Source organism: Uranotaenia lowii, chromosome 3, assembly GCF_029784155.1.
Source record: "Uranotaenia lowii strain MFRU-FL chromosome 3, ASM2978415v1, whole genome shotgun sequence".
In the NCBI taxonomy this organism is placed as follows: Eukaryota; Metazoa; Arthropoda; class Insecta; order Diptera; family Culicidae; genus Uranotaenia; species Uranotaenia lowii.
The window spans coordinates 213,290,344-213,311,240 of record NC_073693.1 but is presented as its reverse complement, the minus strand read 5'-3'; the positions used below and the strand labels follow the sequence as shown (position 1 = coordinate 213,311,240).

Here is a 20,897-nt window from a genome sequence, read left to right as displayed (position 1 = left end):
TATTGTCCTTCAGCACGTCTTTGGAGTAGTGGCATGAAGCCAAATCCGGCCAGAAGATTGTTGGGACGTTGTGGACCTTCAGGAGATGAAGCAGTCGCTTCTGGAGGCACTCTTTTATGTACTCCTGTCCGTTCATCGTGTCCTGGGTCACGAAAGGCGCACTCCGCTTCCCGCACGTGTAGATGGCCAGGAACCAGGCCAGGTAAACTAGGAGTTTATTCGCAAATGTAGACATCTTCTAAGTGCGGACATGCTCCGGAACGCTGAACTTACCCTTGGCCGTCGGCCTTCTTATGTTTCGTCGTCCATGATGCAGCATTCAACATTCGTCAGCATGTTGAGGTACAACTTCCTGGAACGGGTTTTGGAGGACTTGTTCTATTTCTCGTCGCGATTAGGGGCCTTTTGTACCTTAAACATTCGAAGCCCAGCCTTAGTTTTGGCCTTCTGGACAAAACTTCGGCTTAGGTGCAGCCACATCCCGAACGAAGGCCCCAACACGCGATTGTGATTTTTGGTGTTGTACGGAATACTTTTTCCTTCACTTCTGGGCTTCCGATCGGTGGTTAATCGTTCCTCGAACCGCTTAATCACTCGCGACACCGTGGAATTCGCGATTCCCAATGTTTTAGCGATGGAACGATGCGGGAGATACTTGTTCTCGTGATGGATGCGCAAGATTTTATCAAGCACGAGCTGTTCTTTCGACTACATTTCCGCGAGTTTTGATCACAACTTGCAGCATGTAAACAATTCACTATGAACTGAATCCACCCAAATTTTTAATGAAATTCTACCCAACGGTTAAAAAGTTAGAGCAATTGCATAGTGTGGCAATTTAATTGTGGGCACCATGACGCTAGCACACGAATCAAAACAAAAAACAATACCACGTAATGATTGGACCTAAGACGGGAATAAAGATACTGACAGTTTTATTAAGGTTTTGTAGCTGTCTAGAGGGACATTCTTGACTTTGTTTAAGGTCCCACATTGAAACACGTTTCACGATAACAAACACTTTGTTTATCTTTGATTTTTCTTTTCAGTCAAATCGTACCTGCCCCATCTGTCGTGGCAACGCATCGGAGTACTTTGAAAGCAGCGAGGAGCAGTGAAAGAGTCACCATTGCAGTGCGCTGGAATAAGCGTTGGTAAAGCGTAACGTGTCGTGTAGTCTAACCGATCATCTTCTATTTTCCGTCAGCGTGTAGCACTGCAGCTTTTGAGTATACTCTTCGGCGCAAATGATTAACGCTGTATACTTCTTATTATCTAAGTAACTAATTTCTGCCTAGCAAACCGGGAGCAGTAGAACCACCCCAAAAATTTGGACAGATGCCGTCGCTTGAAATACAAGTAAAGCAAAACAAATAAAAACAACGTAACTCCAAAATCAGAAATCCTTATACTCCTTCTCGGAAATACAAGATTATATCGTAAAAGATAAACAAGGTTATTTGTGAAACTATCATTGGAAAAGGACGTAGGCGATAGGGTTGTGCTTGAAACAAAAAACAACATTTTAACGTATACGTTTATCATTGTTTGACATTCAGTTATTTGCCAGGAAAAAACGGTCAAATATGCATTTCATAAAACGCTATCTCAGAAACATAAGTAATATGTTAATTGTTAGAAAGGGTGGATCTTTTATTTCCACTCACATTTTTTGCGTTTGCTAATAATGGACGTTAATAGTTCGAAACATATATGTATGTTTATCAAATTACATGCATAGAAGAGTTGTTTTCTTGGCGTAAATAGACTTGACCATTTTTTGGAATACCGTTGAAACCGTCGTCTAGTGAAGAAAAAAAATGCACCTGCCTCGAAGACATTTTCAAATAGCAATAAAGCAATTTTATACCCAGTGAACCATATTTTTAGAATGAAACAACAAATAATAATTAAGCGGTTCTTAGGAACACGTTTTCATCTTTCCTTCCTAATAATAAAAAAAATTCTAAATTTTCTATTTTCAAACTACGCTAGAGCCCGCAGCAGAAAGCCATCTACAAGTTATAACAACTCAACAATTATATATATGGTGTGAACAAACAAACAAAAAACATAATACAACGCATATAGTAGCTTTATTTTTCCTGTAATAATTCAGTGTAATTGCGAACTAAGCAACAACAACAAAAAAAACAAAAGAAACAAAAATGTTAATATATCGGTGTGATCAAAGTATTAGACAAAACACTTCACAGAGACCATCTGAAGCGTAGTAGTGGAACAGCAACAGATTAATAATAAAATGAAATCTCTTTCCCCATTCGTATAGGAACTGCTCAAAAATAGATGCACCTACCAAACTGTCGACTTGGAACTGTTTTGCTATCTACCAAATGGATGTTAATCATTAAAACTTTGATAGTAACTGATTTCTGTTGATTTTAAATGATTGATGAGAAGTAACATTGTGCAACACTGATCATTTCGAATATGATAACTTTGATAAGGACCAACCTATGGCTTCTATCTTTAGAACGTTTCCTTCAATTCAATGTGTTTTTCGTACCGTTCGTTTCACATTGATTCCGAAAATTCTGATCACAAAATTTTTATTTTTTAACCTGATTCCGATACAGAACTAAAAATCTATGTAATCATTCTACATTGTGGGTAAGGAGTTTGAATTCAGCTTCTGAATCTGTTTTTCAAAAATTTTATTCTAAATTTTGATTTTGCGAACGCCTTTCGGTTTTTGCTTTTTATAACTGTACTTCTAGAATGATTTCATATAATTTCTACTTCATATTAAGTCTTGAGCTCTCCTTTTTTTTCATTTTTCGGATATTTTCATCCTATTGGATGGTTCATCCCAAGAACAGCTCTTTTTTTGAAATTGTTCTGTTAACTTTGCATCGACATCTTCTTTATTTGATTTTTTTTTAATTTTTCAATGTTGTTTTTCGTTGGTTTGTAAATTTTCAGAATTTGCTTCATTGAAGTTGAGATGCAGATAATAACAGTATATTTTCTCTAGTACTACATTCACAACTACATTGCAGTAATTTATTTTAGCAATATTCCGCAATTATTTTGATAGTAAAAAAAACTACAGGAAGTTAGAGTTTCATTGTGAACAAAAATCAATAAATATTTGGCAATTAGGATAACACTTTGAAAATAAAATTAGAACACCCACACATTCAACAAGTTAAAAAATAAATTTGAGAATCCTAGTTAATTGTTTTATTGAAATTCAGTACAATCGTTGGCCGTATTTCAATGATCCAAGAATTAAAAATATATTCAATTTTTCTTCAACTCTACTTTGTAAAGATGCTATCAACGAATGGATTGTATGGGAAAATTATGAAAACCCGAAGGTTGATCCTGTCAGTAAATCAGCTAAACACATATCAGGTGATGTCAGTAAGTAAAAAGCCAACCTTTTTCTCTAAAACCATGTCAGTTGACGAAAACCAAAACAACTCACCCTCAACTGCAAATAATCGATCGATTTTGAAGTTTGATTTTTTACTCCAATCCTAAACGCATATATCCTCATCAATGTTATTTTTTTTTACTCTACTAAAACGAAATATTACAATTCAATAGCATACTAAAAACGAAAACGCAAATGAAACCCGGAATGGTAAGCACACTTTAAAAATTTTACTGCAATGGCTTTGAGAAAGCAATGAACTGAAAGTAAGTTAAATCAAAACAATGCAAAAATGCGAAAATTGAATATAATTTTTGAACCATAAAAGGCGAACACGAAATTATTGTGACACCCAAAATGTCATGTCAATTTTCTTATAATGTTTAGAACAAACCAAAATTGTAGGGTAGTTTTATACAAATATTTATTTACTTCAAAAATCAAAAGAAAAGTAAATCGATGGAGCCTTGAGTGTAAAATCAAAGTCTTTACAGTATCATCCGGTACCAGTTTCTCAGTTTTTTCCAATTTCTTATGGCGTATTTTTTTTTGATTCCGAATTTGGCTCTGAAACCGTCAGAATAGAAAAACGAGTTTCGGGTTTCGAGTTATTCCATACGTAGGTGTGCGTGAGAACGAGCGCAATGTTTACATGCAGCTGTCATTTTGTTCTCCCTTCTGGATTTCTTCATTCAGTTCTTCACATCCGGATTGCCGTTTATCGTGTCCGGATTGCACTGGACTGCATATAGTACGATTTTCCTTGGCTGAGAGGTTCCAAATCTTGGCAATAATCATTTGCCCGTTCATTATTTCAACTGTTTGTTTTCAGCCAAAAACAGCTGTTTAATGTTTTGACAACAACGTTGAGAGTATTGGTGAACTTCTCGCAAAACTGACTTTTTTCTCAGGGCGACTCCGTCCCTTTTTCGAGCGAACCTAGGTTGCCTCTCACGCAATAAATGAGCACGATGACAGCAGTTAGAGCGAACCTAGGTTGCCTCTAGTTTGCCTCCAGGAGTAAAAAAATACGGTATTAGAATGTCATTCTCGTCTTTGACTATCTTCTTGCTCTTCCGAAGTTCCCGCTTCATTATTGCCCAGTACTGCTCCATCGGGCGCAGCTCCTAACAGTTTAGCGGGTTCATGTTCTTTGGAACAATATGAACAAAATTGGCCTGGATACTTTCAGAATAGTGGCATGATGCCAAATCTGACCGAAATAACGGAGCTTCGTCGTGCTGCTGCAAAAACGGCAGAAGCTGCTTCTCGTGACACACAGATTTGTAGGTTTTCGCCCTTTGTCACGAAAGGCTCAGTTCGCAAGAGCAGATGGCCTGCCAAACAAGATTTTTGGAGGTGAATTTCGAAATTTTCTTCTTTAATTTGTTGTCCACAACGAACTGATTCTGGCCGGTGAAAAACTCCAACCCCGGAATTTGCTTAAAATTGACTTTTATATACGTTTCGTCGTCCATTACACAGCAGCCATATTTTGTCAGCATCTTCTCGTAAAGCTTCCGTGCCCGACTTTTAGCCGTCGATTGTTGCCGCTCATCGCGGTTTGGGAAGTTCTGTATTTTGTATGTATGTAGTCCAGCTCTCTTCTTTTCATTCTGGACGTATCTCTTTGACATGCCGATCATTTTAGCCAAATCACGGCTAGAGACGTTGGGATTTGCTTTAATCATCCGCATCACCTTTCCCCCCGTCTTTTTGTTCTGCGGTCCCTGTTTTCTTCCAGCTCCTTGCCGCTCCTGTAACCGCTTCAGCACTCTGGAGACGGTTGAATGGTGTATGTTCAACATTTTTCCCAACTTCCGGTGCGACAGATCAGGAAGATCCAGGTGTTTGGAAAGAATAGCACCTCCATTTTTGTTGAATCGGAAAATACGACTTCGAGTTTGACAGCATGTAAACAATACACATCAATGAGAAAGTGCGCAAAATTTGGTTGATTTTTACCCAATGGAAAAAAGTAATGCCCTGTAATTTCGTGTTCGCCCTTTAGCACTGATTCTGAATTCCACTTTTCAAATTCTTTTCATTGAAAATTTCACGATAAAACTATTTTGTCGAATTATAAAGCTTTATTTTCGTTTTGTCTTATTGAAATAAATTTTTAATTTGAAAATAATATCAAATCTTTAAAAATTATTGATTGAAATTATGGAATAAGAACTGAAGAATAACCGAAACGAAACAGTTCTGAATGTGCTCTATCATATGCCGTAACAGACTGTGTCGATTTGGGGTCATTTATGAATTTCTCTCCAGGGGTCCTTAAAAATTTCGTTTTGGTTCAAAACTCATCCATGATTTTTTGTGCAATTTTCAAGTAACGTTAACATGAGTAAATTTGAACTTTCATGTTTGTAAGGGAAAATTAAATATTTTGTTCTGATAATTCAACATCATTTTTGTTTCTTCTATGGAAACGAACGAGATACTGCATGGCTAATTCCAAGGAATACTTTGATAGACACAAGCAGTGATGCCAGTTGAATTGATTTGTTTTCAATGCCTAAAGACATACCCCTATCCAACAGCTAATAACTTTTTTGCCCAATAAGTTACGAAGTTATGGTCTTGGACAAAGTTGTTAAGCGAAAAATTTCCTTTGAAGAATTTACAAATTGGTACAGAACTCATTCCTAGGCTCGGTTCTACTGAAGCAACAAAAATGATGTTGATGTTTCAAAACAAAATATACAATACAAACATAAAAGTTCAAATTTACTCATGTAAACGTTACTTAAAAATTCTGCAAAAATTCATGGATGAGTTTTGAACCAAAACAAAGCCTTAAAGACCCCAGGGATTGAAAAAATAAAATATGACCCCTAATCGACCCAGTCCGATGCTGTAAACGTATCAAAATCCAATGTTTCACTGTTCCGAAGGAAGGCTCATAGTGGTATCTTTTTCTATCTTTGTTTCATAGTTCTACCTACTGTGTAGATTAGTTACTTAAATCTTATCAAAGTTATTTTTTGGACTGTTTTTGGCTCCTTTCATATCGTTTAGTTGGATCAGTTTGATATTTCAATAAATAAAACTAAGCTCGGTAACTAATAAAATCAGAGCAATTAGATGTTATAACACTGTGCTTCTTGTTATGGTGATTAGGTTTACGGTTTAAAAAAGAAATTATTTTTGGCTCATTCTTTGACCTCGAAAACTTCTAATTCATTTGGTTTGTCAATTAATTTAGCCTTTTACGGAGCAGAATATAGTTCTAAGTTTCAAAACAATTTGCATCGGTTTATTTCCTAGTTCGTAAGAAGCTTCCGTTACATGTTGATTGTACCTACTATTGTTTTAGATGTTTGGATTGCTTTTGGAACTTAAGTTTGGTGGTTTATCGGAAACTGCGCCGACCTTTCCTATCTGTACTATAAGTTTTTTTTTTGAAAAAGCAGGTTGAAAGTGTGTGTCGTGTTGTAATGCTACAAAAAAATTACTCTTTATAAATAGGACCTAATAATTCACATTATGTTTTGATCTCGTTTGAAATGGAATTGCTTCATATCGGCCAAGTGCAACCTTGTTTTCCTTCTAATATTGAGAGGTTAGTTTCTTTTTTAAGTTTGACCGTTTAGTTTTGGTTTCCTCTAAGTGTTTTTAGTGGTCAATAATATCGCAAATCTTAGTACGTTTTTCTTTGTCAACCATTTTGAAGAACTGCGCTAGACTGTCCACTTTTACTATCGAACGTAACACGCACTATATAATCAACTTACAGTTTTAGAATGCACAATTACGCCATCACAAGACCAAGTAAATTTATTTTGTTGTATTTGAGAACATTCCATTTTAATCATCGTAAATAAGCTTTGATAATATGTATACATGCTTTTGTAACCAAATGTTTCAGTTACTGTTAAGCCAGTGTCAAAATGAATAAAAAAATAGATTAATGGTTTCTTAAATTTCATGCATTTCGCTCCTAAATGTGATACCAAAAAGTACATTAGTAGTAGATTACAAATAGAAAAACACCTATCATTCAAATCTCTAAAAACTTTCGCAATAGATAAGAGCTTGTTGAAGTTTATCCTCGAAGAGAAATCAGTAAAGTATATTTTTTAACCTACCGTAAGTAGCTGGTTTGCCTTGTTTACCAATACACAATTTTACTGTAATCCATAACAAAAAAAAAAGAAACAGATTAAAAGTAAAACAATACTGATCATACAAAACAACCATTTGCCATTGATACCATTAAGAATACCTTAAGTGTCGTTGCCACTGTATATACAGTCCTAGATGTTTTAGCTCAATAGATTTTCCATATAAGTGATAATAAAAAAAAGCCGAAACGCTAACATAAAGAAGAAAAAAGACAATTAAAATCGAATACAACCATACAACGGAATGTACATAATCTAAACACGAAAAACGCAATAAGACATTTTAGACTACCAGATAGAGAAAAAGTTTTACAATAAAACGAAAGTATCGACTAGATAAAAAGTTAAAAGAAAAAAAAGATTAAAAAAAAACAACAACAAAAGTAACGACTATTTTGGGTGTGCCTTTTTATACATTGTACAATTTAAAATGTGGCCACGTAACCATATTGAATTGATTAACCATTAACCACACACAACAAAACAACTATCTGTACTATTTCCTGTGCTCTTCACATCAAAACAACGACCTCGTTTCATTCCATCTGATTTGCTTAACCTGCATTTTCTTAAAATATGCAAACAACGCAGCTGCAAAACTATACATTTGAACCTTTGGTTTTGAGTCCCTCCTTCTTCTTCCCTATAAAGCGTAGTTATAATCTCTTTACATGTGAACGTCAGAGTGTAATTGACGCGATTATCTTACAACTTCGAGGACGTTTGAGAAAAAGCCCATTAAAAATCAACCAAAACGTGGTAGCAAACGTTAGAGACATCGGCTCAAAAGTTTATAAGTTTGAACAACTTTTTCATCAAAAACCAACAAAAAAAATACCACAACCACACAAAACACACTTACGCATGCATGTTATGGTTATTGACGTTGTAAAAGCAAATCAGTACGATTTCTAACAAAAGCCCAATAAAACCAAACAATAACAAAGAGTAAACAACAACAAAAACCGTTCTAGTGGGATTAATTTTTATTATATTTTAACAGTATCATCTATAATTATATACACAATAAACGATTATTGTAATAAAATGCGCTTTTTGTACGTTTTCCCTTTTTCTCTAGTGATACCTGTGTAGGTTGGAGTTGTTCTATTCCTTTTTTATTTCAAGGTAGTAAACCTCTTTCTTTCAACACTCTTCTCACTCTTTCTTCCTCTTTTTTGCGTACTTGCAAGCTACTGACTTAAAGCATATATATCTGCCTGATGAGCGGTAGTCGGAATTGCAACTTAAACGACTTGATTGTGGGGAACCCCTTCCAAATCCTCTTAAAATTATTCTAGGTTCTTTTGGAAGCTTCAAATTGCTAGTGAGCTTAAAGGAAAGGTGTGAATGTAATAAAATTGTCATTGCCTGTTTTCAAAAAAATGGGAAAGGGACTTCGAGCCTATCCTTTCAGTTTCTCTTCAGTTTAGAAACATTGTCATATTAAAAAGTCAAATTTTCGATTTTGCATTTTTTCTGAGAGATAAAATTCCAATAAAAACATCAACCTTAAATAGTAGGAATTTTGGAAGGATCAAGAGTGCGTATTTTTACTTCTTTGACTATCCGTTAGGAATTTTTCAACATTAGGAACTTTTATCCTGTATCTTATTCCCGTTTGCGCGAATCAGTGTCATCAGCATGATCATTTATTTGAAAGGCTTTTGCGATGTGACGGTTTAGATTTTGTTTTGTTTTTCTTTTCTTGCACATTTGCAATTTATTTGAGGTTCAATTTTGTCTGCTTTCTATATGTTTAACCAATATTTTTAGATAGAAAATAAATCATCGTAAAATACCCGAAGGACTATTATTTTTCTTTATCCGAAATCCTGAATCAGTTCTAGCAAAAAAAAAGATAACTCTTTCTTGGATTAAAAGCCTGACACATCAGAAGTATCCATAACGTGCTGCTATTAAGCCTACTCCTTTTCGGATACCTGATCCATACCTTATTTGAAAAAAAAAAAAAAATCGAACTGTCCATAGAAGTCTAGAAAAGTTCATGTTAATGTTTATAAAATTTATGTGTTGATTATGCTGAATTATGCATTATGAATGCACGGATTAACCGCAGGCTAAATATGTGCTCCAAGTGCTCACTAATTACACGGAAAATAAAAAAGGTAAAATTTACTGAGAAGCGAGGTGATTCACCTAGCAAAAAGGTAAATTTTACCTTTTTCGCATTTACCTAGCAAAATAGTAAATAATACTGTTGTGTTGGCAGAGAAATAACACACAAAAGTTAACTACTTAACTATTAACTTTATTATTCGGAGCGTGGTTTAACAATGATCGTTTTAATTTCGATCCCCAAGAGGTGCATACTCAATGCGGTTTGTAGAAGACAGACCGCCAAAGATATTCAACAGGGTGGTACAGGGTGTTTGATATTACAATTCTCCCCTCGGTAAGAAAGTATTCTTCTGCTTATAGTTGAAATACAAAAACTAGAGATTGAGTCTCTGGGGAGGTTTAATCACTCTTGTCGAACGCCTTATAGGCGTAGCACTATCACTAGCTGGTGACACCGTTGAAGTTACTGGTCGTTGAAGGGACCCTGGTCGTATTCCACCTACTGCAGCACCGCCTGGTACCTCGGAGACAGCAGCACTTGCCGCCAAAGGATCACTGGGGTTTACCACCGAAGGAACAGTAGCCGTTGTTGTTTCGGAATTTGCAGCAACACCTTGCATTGTCGGACTTGTAACTCTAGGTACCGCACTTTCAGTAACTGGATGATATTCGGCGCCTTTCTCCAGCCTAGGACGGTCCACCGATTCAGGAAGATTGTTGCCTACACCAACCACATGATCAATATGGCGTTCCCAAAGACGGCCGTCATCGAGGCGAACAGCATAACGCAGCTTTCCAACTTTTTCGATGATTCGTCCAAACTTCCATTTGTCTTTGGACAGGAAGTCTCGTACTCTCATACGGTCACCGTCTTCAAACTGCCGCACAGCGTAATTGGTAGGCGCAATGATCTCATTTTTCGGCAACATAAGATCTAGTCTTGAACGTATTTGCCTACCGAACATTAACATTGACGGCGATTGGCCTGTAGTCAGATGCAGCCTTTTGCGATAGGTAAGCAAAATATCGGATAATTCCAGGTTAAGTTGAGATTTGGAGCACTCCAGAGTTTTAAGCTTCTGTTTGAATGTTTGAACGTAACGCTCAGCTTGCCCATTGGTAGCTGGGTGGTAAGGTGCACCCATCTTATCGACTACACCGTTCATTCTGAGGAATTGTTGAAACAGATCCAACGTAAACTGCACTTCCTGATCGCTAACAAGTACCGAAGGTATCCCAAAAGTGCTGAAAATCTCACGGCACATTATCACTGTACTTTCGGCTGTGGTCGATTTGCAGACTTTGATCTCCGGCCACCTACTGTAGGCATCAACGAGTATAAAGCAGTAGGTGTCGAGGAATGGTCCCGCGAAGTCAATATGAACCCTCTGGAAAGGTTTAGTAGGAGTTTCCCAACAATGTTGTCTTATCTTAGCGGGTTCCGGGCGTACAGCTTGACAATCAGCGCAGTTGAGGATCATCTTTTCTATTGCTTGATCCAACCCGATCCACCAACAATAGCCCCTGGCTAAGGATTTGGTGCGTGTTGTTCCGAAGTGAGTAGAATGCAGCTCTTCTAATGCCCGTTTCCGGAAGGGTGGGGGCACGTAGACTCGGATTCCTCGTAGTAGACAACCTTTCTGTAATGAGAACTCAGTTTGATCTACTCCAAAGCGATCACGACCTTGAACTTGTTGGCCATGTTTGATTCTCTGTATAAGGATACTTACCTTCTGATCTTCGGCTGAGGCTTGGGCGAGTTCGGTTGAAGTTTTTTTTTTTTTTTTTTAATCTTTATTTGAGAGGTTTTCAGCCGCAGGCTGGTTCACCTCTAAAAAAATTATAATTCATACAAAAGGATTACAATTCGTTGTATAAACGTGATTCTTTTAAAAAACTTAACAATTTTTCTTCGTTTGCTGGGTTGTTTGATAGTGCGTTGCGGATAGATTTATCAATGTCGTACAATTCTCTTATATCATGGAATCCGGGGCATTCTATGATGATGTGTTCCACATTCAACCTACAGTTGCAGTGCTCACAATTCGGGACAGCTCCTCCTTCAATGGTATGACGATGAGTTAACCTTGTGTGTCCTACTCGTAGTCTTGACAAAACGATTTGATCTTGTCTGATGTCTCGGTCGTTCCAAATTGAAGTTTCTCCTTTGATATTTGCCAATGCTAGATTTCTGTTGGTTCGCCAAGTATTCAGCCATGTTTCCCAAATTTTGTTTTTGATCAGTTTGTTCAGTTTGTTTAGATTGAGTTGAAATTCGAACGAATTGGAAATTGCGGAAAAATTCAACGATTATTTTGTGGACAGTGTCATGCAAATCCATGATAGTATATCTCCTGGTTCAAATATCAGCTTAGGTCAAATAAATTACAATTGTCAAAACTGGAACTGCTTCGAAAGCGTTAATATTCAAGAATTCTTTGAAATAGTAAACAACATGAAATCTACAGCGGGCATTGATAATGTGTCATTAAGAGTTTTCAAGGATTCTTTGACAATACTCGCAAATCCATTATTGGAAATTATAAACACGAGTCTGCAATTAGGTACAATGCCAGAAACATGGAAATTTTCAACTGTGGTCTCTGTTCAGAAACAGACCAACACACGAGAGTCAAATTTATTTAGACCTATTAACATGTTGGAGTTACAAGAGAAGGTGCTGGAGCTAGCAGTAAAACGGCAATTGCTACAGTTCATTGAATCGAAAAATATTTTGATTGAGGAACAATCTGGATTCAGGAAACATCATTCCACGGAAACGGCGGTTAATTCGATACTTCGAAAATGGAAAGATAGTGTTGAAAATGGTAATTACACAGTCGCTGTTTTCCTTGATTTCAAGAGAGCGTTTGAAACGATTGATCGATTGAAATTGTTGGATGTGTTAGCAAGAATTGGCTTAAGTGGCATGGTCTTACAGTGGTTTCAAAGTTACCTGGAAAAAAGAATGCAACGGACAAAGTTTGGCTCGTCTTAAGGCAGAAACACAATACAGCGTCGGTCGTCGCGTCACGTCAGCGGTCAACGCTGTCGATAAGTACTAAAACGCGGATGCGACGCACCCGACGATTTTTGCATCACAATTCAGCGTCAAGAGACATCTTAGATGTCTCTTGACGCTGAATTGTGATGCAAAAATCGTCGGATGCGTCGCGTCCGCGTTTTAGTACTTATTGACAGCGTTGACCGCTGACGTGACGCGACGACCGACGCTGTATTGTGTTTCTGCCTTTACTCTCAGTACAAAGAAAATAAGTTAGGTGTCCCTCAAGGAAGTGTCCTGGGGCCAATTCTATTTATTTTATACATCAACGACTTGAAAATGTGCCTACAACACGGTCACCTGAAACTGTTTGCTGATGATTCAGTGTCTTATTGGACTGGTAAAAATTTAGAACTCATAATGCATGAGGCAAATGCTGATCTGGAAAACATTACTGAGTTTCTGAAACAAAGAAAATTATGTCTAAATCTCTATAAAACAAACTGGATGATAATAGGCAACCGCAAAATTGTGAATTGCCCAAGTCTGCTAATTGGCGGATGTGTGATCGAAAGATTACGTCAAATAAAGTATTTAGGAGTTCAAGTCGATGATAAGCTAAACTTTATAGAGCATGTGGATTATACAATCAAAAAAATCTCAAAAAAATATGGTATACTTTGTCGAATAAATAGTTATTTGACTTTCTGGTCAAAAATCATTTATGTGAAGTCAGTAATTATGCCACATTTTGATTACTGTTCTACAATTCTACTTCATGCCTCAGACACACAAATAAAGCGAATGCAGAAAATCCAAAATAAGATTATGAGAGTTGTGACACGTTGCAACCGGTACACACAACGCCTAGTGCTCTTATGCTTAACATGCTTAAATGGCTGTTTGTGAAACAACGAATTGCTTATAATAATGTTTGTCCATAAAATGAAAATTGGAATGTTACTTTCATCTACAGTTTGGAAACGATATTCACAGTTACAATACGAGAAGGGCATGTGATTTTAGACTTCCATTTGCTAAGAAAGAAATGACGAAACGATCTATATTCTACAACGGATTGAAGATGTATAACAGCTTGCCGCAAGACATCAAAGATCATTTAAATATAAAAAGCTTCAAAAGAATGGCAATACTATATGTGAAGGCAAATTTTTAAGATATGCAAGAATCCTAAATGGGATCTTAATAATGTGATGGAAATATGATATCCGACATATGTATAATCTGTACAGTGATGGTCATACGTGGGAGTTGATAAGACGACCAAGTAGTACAGAAAATGACAAAGAAATGTGTAAACAAATATCCAAAGGATAAATTGTCCCTCCTGTAGTGTCGCCCACGGAGCTAAAGTATACGTCGTCTGCTACTCCTGGTTGTCCAGTAACGAATGTTTCTCCATGGCATGCTACATTAGTTTGTAAAGCAATATTGTACACACAAACTCAATCATGCATAGTAAGAATGGGCAATACAGTATAAAATGCAATATGAACATTAACAACGATACTACATTTACTTTCCCCTTTTTTAAATTATATTTTCATTCAACTTATTTAGTATTCATTCAACATGGCCTCGCATACAAATTCTGATGAACTGATTTCTTGTCCATGGATTTCTTAACCGTATCTCGATCAAAGGTCATAATACTGTCACTACTCACAAGTTGGCGAGGACCTTCGACTGTAACACCTCTATCTCAGTTGTTCTCTAGAATACCACTAGTTCATCTTGACCTTATTAGGGTAAATATAGTATACGCTTGTTCTCCAACAAAGCCTCATCTTCTTTTTCTAAGACTAGTAGCATTACCTCCTTCTATGTATTATATTAGTTGTAGTTTCTCGTCATTATACATCCGTCTTTACTTCTTTTCTTTTTTTTTTCATTTCTATCATTTAGCTTGTAATGTCTGTGTAAGTTCTTTCAGTTATCGAGAACCAGTATGTTTAAGTTACCTGAATCATGGAGAGTCTCTTTCAAACTGAACAATTTTGTCTGTTAATTTCTGCATCCTACTGCTTCTTTCAGGAATCGAATTAATCAAACCCTGACCCTTTTTTTTTTGACTGCAATGGCTCATTTGTCTCACTTGAGTATTCCTCCTTTTCCAAAAATATTGGAAAGCCAAGTGTTTCCATTGTTCCGAAGCTCTACCGACTCTATGACCAAATTTTTCCAACTACGCACAAACGAAGGAAATCTGATACATTCGAAAACCTTTTGTTACTTTTTTCCTTGGATAGCCAGGTTCATCTCAGGCCTCCCTCACCACAAAACAGCATCCCGGTATGCGAACTGGTCCGCTGCTTGGACGCACCACCGGTGTGCCACTGAACCACAACCTGCCAGGGGAGCTGAGCACTGTCGTTCGACTCCCTCACGGCGCAAAACTTCAGATCCACATATTTGCATCATCTGATTCTTTATACATTCTCCCAATTTCTCTCAAACCCGCACCTCTCATGTGGGCGCGTACCTTTTTTCTTCAAAGTATATATAATTTCATCAGATCTTAACCTCACTTGCCTCAGCTCAGATCCAGCCACGTAGCTACTTTCCTCTGAATATTCCAGTCATGTGTCCTTCCAATGTTGAACAACTTTTTTCAGCATAGTGTAATCATCAACCTTTCTATTAAGCGATATCGTCAACTCTACTGATTCAAATTGGTTCTTAAGATTTCAACGATTATGCCATTCTTGCTGCCTTCACCATATTTATTGTATTCTTTTTTTTCCAACGCACTTGGTGCTCTAGTACAAATCACACTCAGATCTTCCATGTCACAACCCCATTGATATTGTTCTTATTATCTTTCCTCGGTTTCTAGCTTCCACGCCATTCGTTTTTCATGTTTTAAAAAAATCAGAAATTCCATTTTTTCCACCAGAAATGAATTCTTCATTTCACTCATGCGACTATACTCGTTTTTATTTAATTCTCTTCACTCAGAGTTTAAGCACTGTTTAAGCTCATAATCTCTACCATTTTGAAAAATACTTTTAGGTAATTTACTACTCATCATTTTGTCGCTCCTCATTTTCAATTTCAGCATCAAAGCTACAGCATTTAAGCTACCATAATACACAACCTTTTTCTGCATTTAAGCAATGTTTACTCTATCCGCATTTAAGCATTTTTTTTCATCCGCATTTAAGCGATTCCACTGTTTCTTCTGTTATCCGCATTTAAGCGATTCCACTGTTCCTGCTCGCTCGCAGAACAGAACAAAACATTCTTATCGTCCACATCTAAGTGACTGTTCTATTTCCCTGCTATTACGCAGAATGGAATCAGACTTCATATTCCGCATTTAAGCGACTGATTCATTTCAACTCTATTTTCTTTATGGTTTCCAATTCGTTTACCTTAATTACTCACCCTATGATTCGCCATTTTCATCCTCGTCGTCAAATGTAGTGTCGCCCACGGAGCTAAAGTATACGTCGTCTGCTACTCCTGGTTGTCCAGTAACGAATGTTTCTCCATGGCATGCTACATTAGTTTGTAAAGCAATATTGTACACACAAACTCAATCATGCATAGTAAGAATGGGCAATACAGTATAAAATGCAATATGAACATTAACAACGATACTACACCTCCCACTTCAAATGATGGGGTGGAGGGAGGACCCAAATGGGCCTCATGGGACCATCACAAAAAAAAATTGATTCATTTCGATCACATCCGTCTCCTCAATCATTTTGTCAGGATCAGTATCTTTTACTGGAATCCGAGATAAAGCATCTGCATTACCATGATCTGCAGATTTTTTTTTTTTTTGTAAATTCTTTATTTGAAACGGCTCGTACCTTTAGGCTTTAAGGAGCCAAACTCGTTTTGTTAGATTACAATTGTGTGCTTATATCTAAGTCACTTTTAAAGAAAAAAGAAGATAGATAGGGAAATATGAAAATAAAAAGAATTATAGACGAAGATCAATAGCTTTTAGGAAAAGGTATATTTCAAACATGTAGTCCAAGTCTATGACAGCCAGCACATCTCTCACTGGAACATAGGGTGGTTTTCCTCGGGCCCGAAGGGAGTCTATCACATTCGTTCTAGCGACAAGATGGACCTCGCACGACCAAACAATATGCTCGATGTCGTGGTAACCTTGGCCGCAACTACACAAATTGCTGCCAGCAATATCAAAACGATAGAGTACCGCGTCTAAGGAATAATGATTGGACATGAGACGGGAAAATATACGAATAAAATCTCGACTCAGGTCCAATCTATTAAACCATGGTTTAAGGCTTACCCTTGGGATAATCGAGTGCAGCCACCGACCCAACTCATCCTCGTCCCATTTGCGCTGCCAGTTGACAAGAGAGTTTCTTCGAACTAAAAAGTAAAATTCGTTGAAGGCGATTTCACGCTGATACGTGTCGCCTTCCATCGCCCCCACCTTTGCCAGAGAGTCTGCCTTCTCATTACCCTCTATCGAGCAATGGGAGGGAACCCAAACAAAGGTGATGGTAAAGCGACGTTTTGATAAAGCACTCAAACTATCCCGTATCTTCTCGAAGAAGTATGGTGAGTGCTTTCCCGGTTTTATTGAGTGAATTGCTTGAACAGAACTCAGACTATCCGTTACAATAAAGTAGTGCCCAACTGGCCTTGAAGCGATACTGTCCAACGCCCAATGAATTGCTGCTAATTCTGCTATATACACAGAGCATGGTGACTCGAGGCTGTAAGAGGCGCTAGATATTTCGTTGAACACTCCAAATCCTGTTGATTCCTCTATAAGTGATCCATCAGTAAAGTACATTTTATCAGCATCGACGTGTCTATATTTAGTTTCGAAAATTCTTGGAACCAGAAGTGGACGATGCGGATCCGGGATTCCACGAATTTCCTGCTGCATAGACAAATCAAACTGGACAGAAGAATCATCGTAGTCTGGGCTACAAACACGAGCAGGAGAATACGAAGAAGGGTTTACCTGCATTGACATGAGGCCATGGTATATAGACATAAATCTGGTTTGAAAATTTTGCTCAAGAAGCCTTTCAAAATTTACAATAACCAATGGGTTCATGACCTCACACCTGATGAGGAACCGGAGTGATAGTAAATTGAATCGATCTTTTAGTGGGAGTATTCCTGCCAAAACTTCGAGACTCATGTTATGCGTTGAGGGCATACAGCCCAAAGCGATGCGGAGACAACGATATTGGATACGCTCGAGTTTAATGAGGTGAGTTTTGGCAGCTGACTGGAAACAGAAGCTACCATATTCCATCACTGAGAGAATAGTTGTTCGATACAATTTTAAAAGATCTTCTGGATGGGCTCCCCACCAGGTGCCAGTGATTGATCGGAGAAAATTGATTCTTTGTTGGCATTTTCCTTTCAGATACTCAATATGGGCCCTCCAGGTACACTTGGAATCAAACCAAACCCCAAGATACTTAAAACACCTCGATTGAGTGATCGTTCTGCCCAGGAGTTGAAGCTTAGGTTGAGCAGGTCTATGTTTCTTAGAAAAAACAACCATCTCCGTTTTCTGAGGGGAAAACTCAATCCCAAGCCCCAAAGCCCAGGAAGACAATCTGTTCAAAGTATCTTGTAAAGGTCTGTGCAGATGAGACTCAGAAGATCCTGTGACAGACACCACGCCGTCATCTGCAAGTTGTCTTAGAGTGCAGCCTTCAGAGAGACAACTGTCGATGTCACTTACGTAAAAGTTGTACAAAAGTGGACTCAAATATGAACCCTGTGGGAGACCCATGTAAGAGGTTCTTCTAACTGCAATATCTCCGTGAGCAAAGTTCAGATGTTTCTCACAAAGCAAGCTGTATAAGATGTTGTTCAATAGTGGAGGCAGACCCCGGGAATGCAACTTGTCTGACAAAACCTCTATTGATACTGCATCAAAAGCTCCCTTTATGTCTAGAAACACCGAAGCCATTTGCTCACGTTTCGCGTACGCCATTTGTATCTCTGAAGACAGCAAAGCAAGACAATCGTTTGTCCCTTTGCCCCTTCGGAACCCAAATTGAGTATCTGAAAGGAGACCATTTGTTTCAACCCATTTATCCAAACGAAACAAAATCATTTTCTCCATCAACTTGCGTATACAAGACAACATCGCTATTGGACGGTACGAATTCGCATCGGACGCTGGTTTTCCGGGCTTTTGGATAGCGATAACTCTCACTTCTCTCCACTCTTGGGGAACAATGTTGTTCTCCAAGAATTGATTAAATAAATTTAACAAGCGAAACTTGGCGGCGTCCGGAAGGTTTTTCAACAAGTTAAATTTGATTTTATCAATTCCCGGAGCTGAATTGTTGCAAGAGAGGAGGGCAAGTGAAAATTCGACCATCGAAAAGCTGGAATCCAGACCACACCTATCAGGAGGCACGTTCCGGATTATTTTTTGTACAGGTGTAGAATCTGGGCAGACTTTCCGTGCAAAGTTTAATATCCATCTATGTGTATTTTCTTCACTTTCATTTGTAGATGATCGATTGCGCATGCTTCGTGCCACTTTCCATAAGGTACTCAAGGATGTTTCCCGTGATAAACCACCCACAAAATTCCTCCAATACGCCTTTTTCTTCCCTTTGATCAATTTTTTGAACTGATTTTCAAGGGAAACATATGATTCAAAAAGGACGAGGGTTCCATGTTTTCGAAAATCTTTGAATGCTTTTGATTTGTCCTTATAAAGCTTGGAACACTGCTGGTCCCACCATGGATTTGGGGGCCTTCGAAGAACAGATGAATCTGGGATGGGTTTTTTTTGAGCGCAAAGTGCACTTTCATGGATCAAACGTGAAAGAAAGTGATACTCCTCCAAAGGAGGTAAAACATTCATAGAATTAATGGCATCTGTTATTTCGTCCGAGTACTTTTTCCAATCGATGTGTCTTGTAAGGTCATATGCCATATTTGTTGAATTTGAAGTGCTGGCCCCATTGGTGATTGTAATTTTGATTGGCAAGTGATCACTACCATTGGGATCAGGGATTACCTTCCACTGGCAATCCAATGATAGTGAATTTGAGCAGAGTGAGAGGTCAATTGCACTTGGTCTTGCAGGGGGTTTAGGTACCCGTGTTTTTTCACCCGTGTTCAAAATTGTTAAATTGAAACTGTCACAAATGTCATAAATAAGAGTAGAACGACTATCGTCAGTTTGTTCTCCCCAGACAGTTCCATGTGAATTGAAGTTACCCAGGATCAACCTTGGCTCAGGAAGCACTGAGCACAGGTCCTCTAGGTGATTTCGATCCACTGCAACTCTATGAGGCCAGTACAAACTGACAACGCATAAGTCCTTACCTCTTATAGTTATATGACATGCAACAGCTTCAATTCCTCCTGATAAAGGGAGGTGGATTCTATAAAAGGAGTGGCGCTTATTGATCCCCAAAAGCACCCCTCCATAAGAATCGTTGCGATCCAAACGGATAATGTTAAAATCGGATAATGTTAAAATCGTGGAATGAGATGTTTGATTGAGAAGAAAGCCATGTTTCTGAAAGGGCAAAAATATCGCAACTAATTTCATGAAGAAGGAATTTGAACGGATCCAGTTTAGGAATAATACTACGACAATTCCACTGTAAAACAGTGATATCTCCGACCTCTTGGTTTAAATTAGCCATCGAGAGAGATAAACACTGAAATGAGGGGCCAAGTTTGCATCAATTGCTTCAAAAATGTCTTCACTACAGGAAGCATTGCACTAACAATACCTTTGATGGATTCAGAGATGTTAAAAAACGAGAAAATACCGTTTAGGATATCTGTCAACTTAAACAGTCCCGGCTGGGAAGATGAATCAGACAAAACCTCATTAGTTATGGGGGTCTTTGAGGTCCCTGCTGGTGTTGGATCGATTTGTGGTGAAAAGATCGTGCGGAATCCAGGGGGAGTTTGATTTTTTTGTTTTGCAGCAATAGGTTTTTTAGGGGGGCTTATTGGAGGACTTATTGTAGGGATCTTTTTGGGAATCTTGGGTGTCTTTGATGTTGTTTTTACACGTTTCCGGGAGTTTTTTTTTTTTTTGTAAATTCTTTATTTGAAACGGCTCATACCTTTAGGCTTTAAGGAGCCAAACTCGTTTTGTTTGATAACAATTGTGTGCTTATATCTAGTTCACTTTAAAAGAAAAAAGAAGATAGATAGGGAAATATGAAAATAAGAAGAAATTATAGACGAAGATCAATAGCTTTTAGGAAAAGATATATTTCGAACATGTAGTCCAAGTCTCTCACCCCCAGCACAT

General features: G+C 37.8%; 1 protein-coding gene across 5 annotated transcripts in view; it reads left to right on the top strand.

Moving 5' to 3' along the window:
• LOC129752051 (E3 ubiquitin-protein ligase RNF38) overlaps window positions 1–9,334 on the top strand; it is a 91,383-nt gene extending 82,049 nt beyond the window's left edge. For all 5 annotated transcript variants that reach the window (XM_055747845.1, XM_055747844.1, XM_055747841.1 and 2 more), the window contains one exon: window positions 1,050–9,334. In XM_055747845.1, the coding sequence (XP_055603820.1) occupies window positions 1,050–1,118 (69 nt within the window). In that variant the 3' untranslated portion in view covers window positions 1,119–9,334. The remainder of the gene's footprint in view (window positions 1–1,049) is intronic.
• The last annotated feature ends 11,563 nt before the right edge of the window (window positions 9,335–20,897 follow it).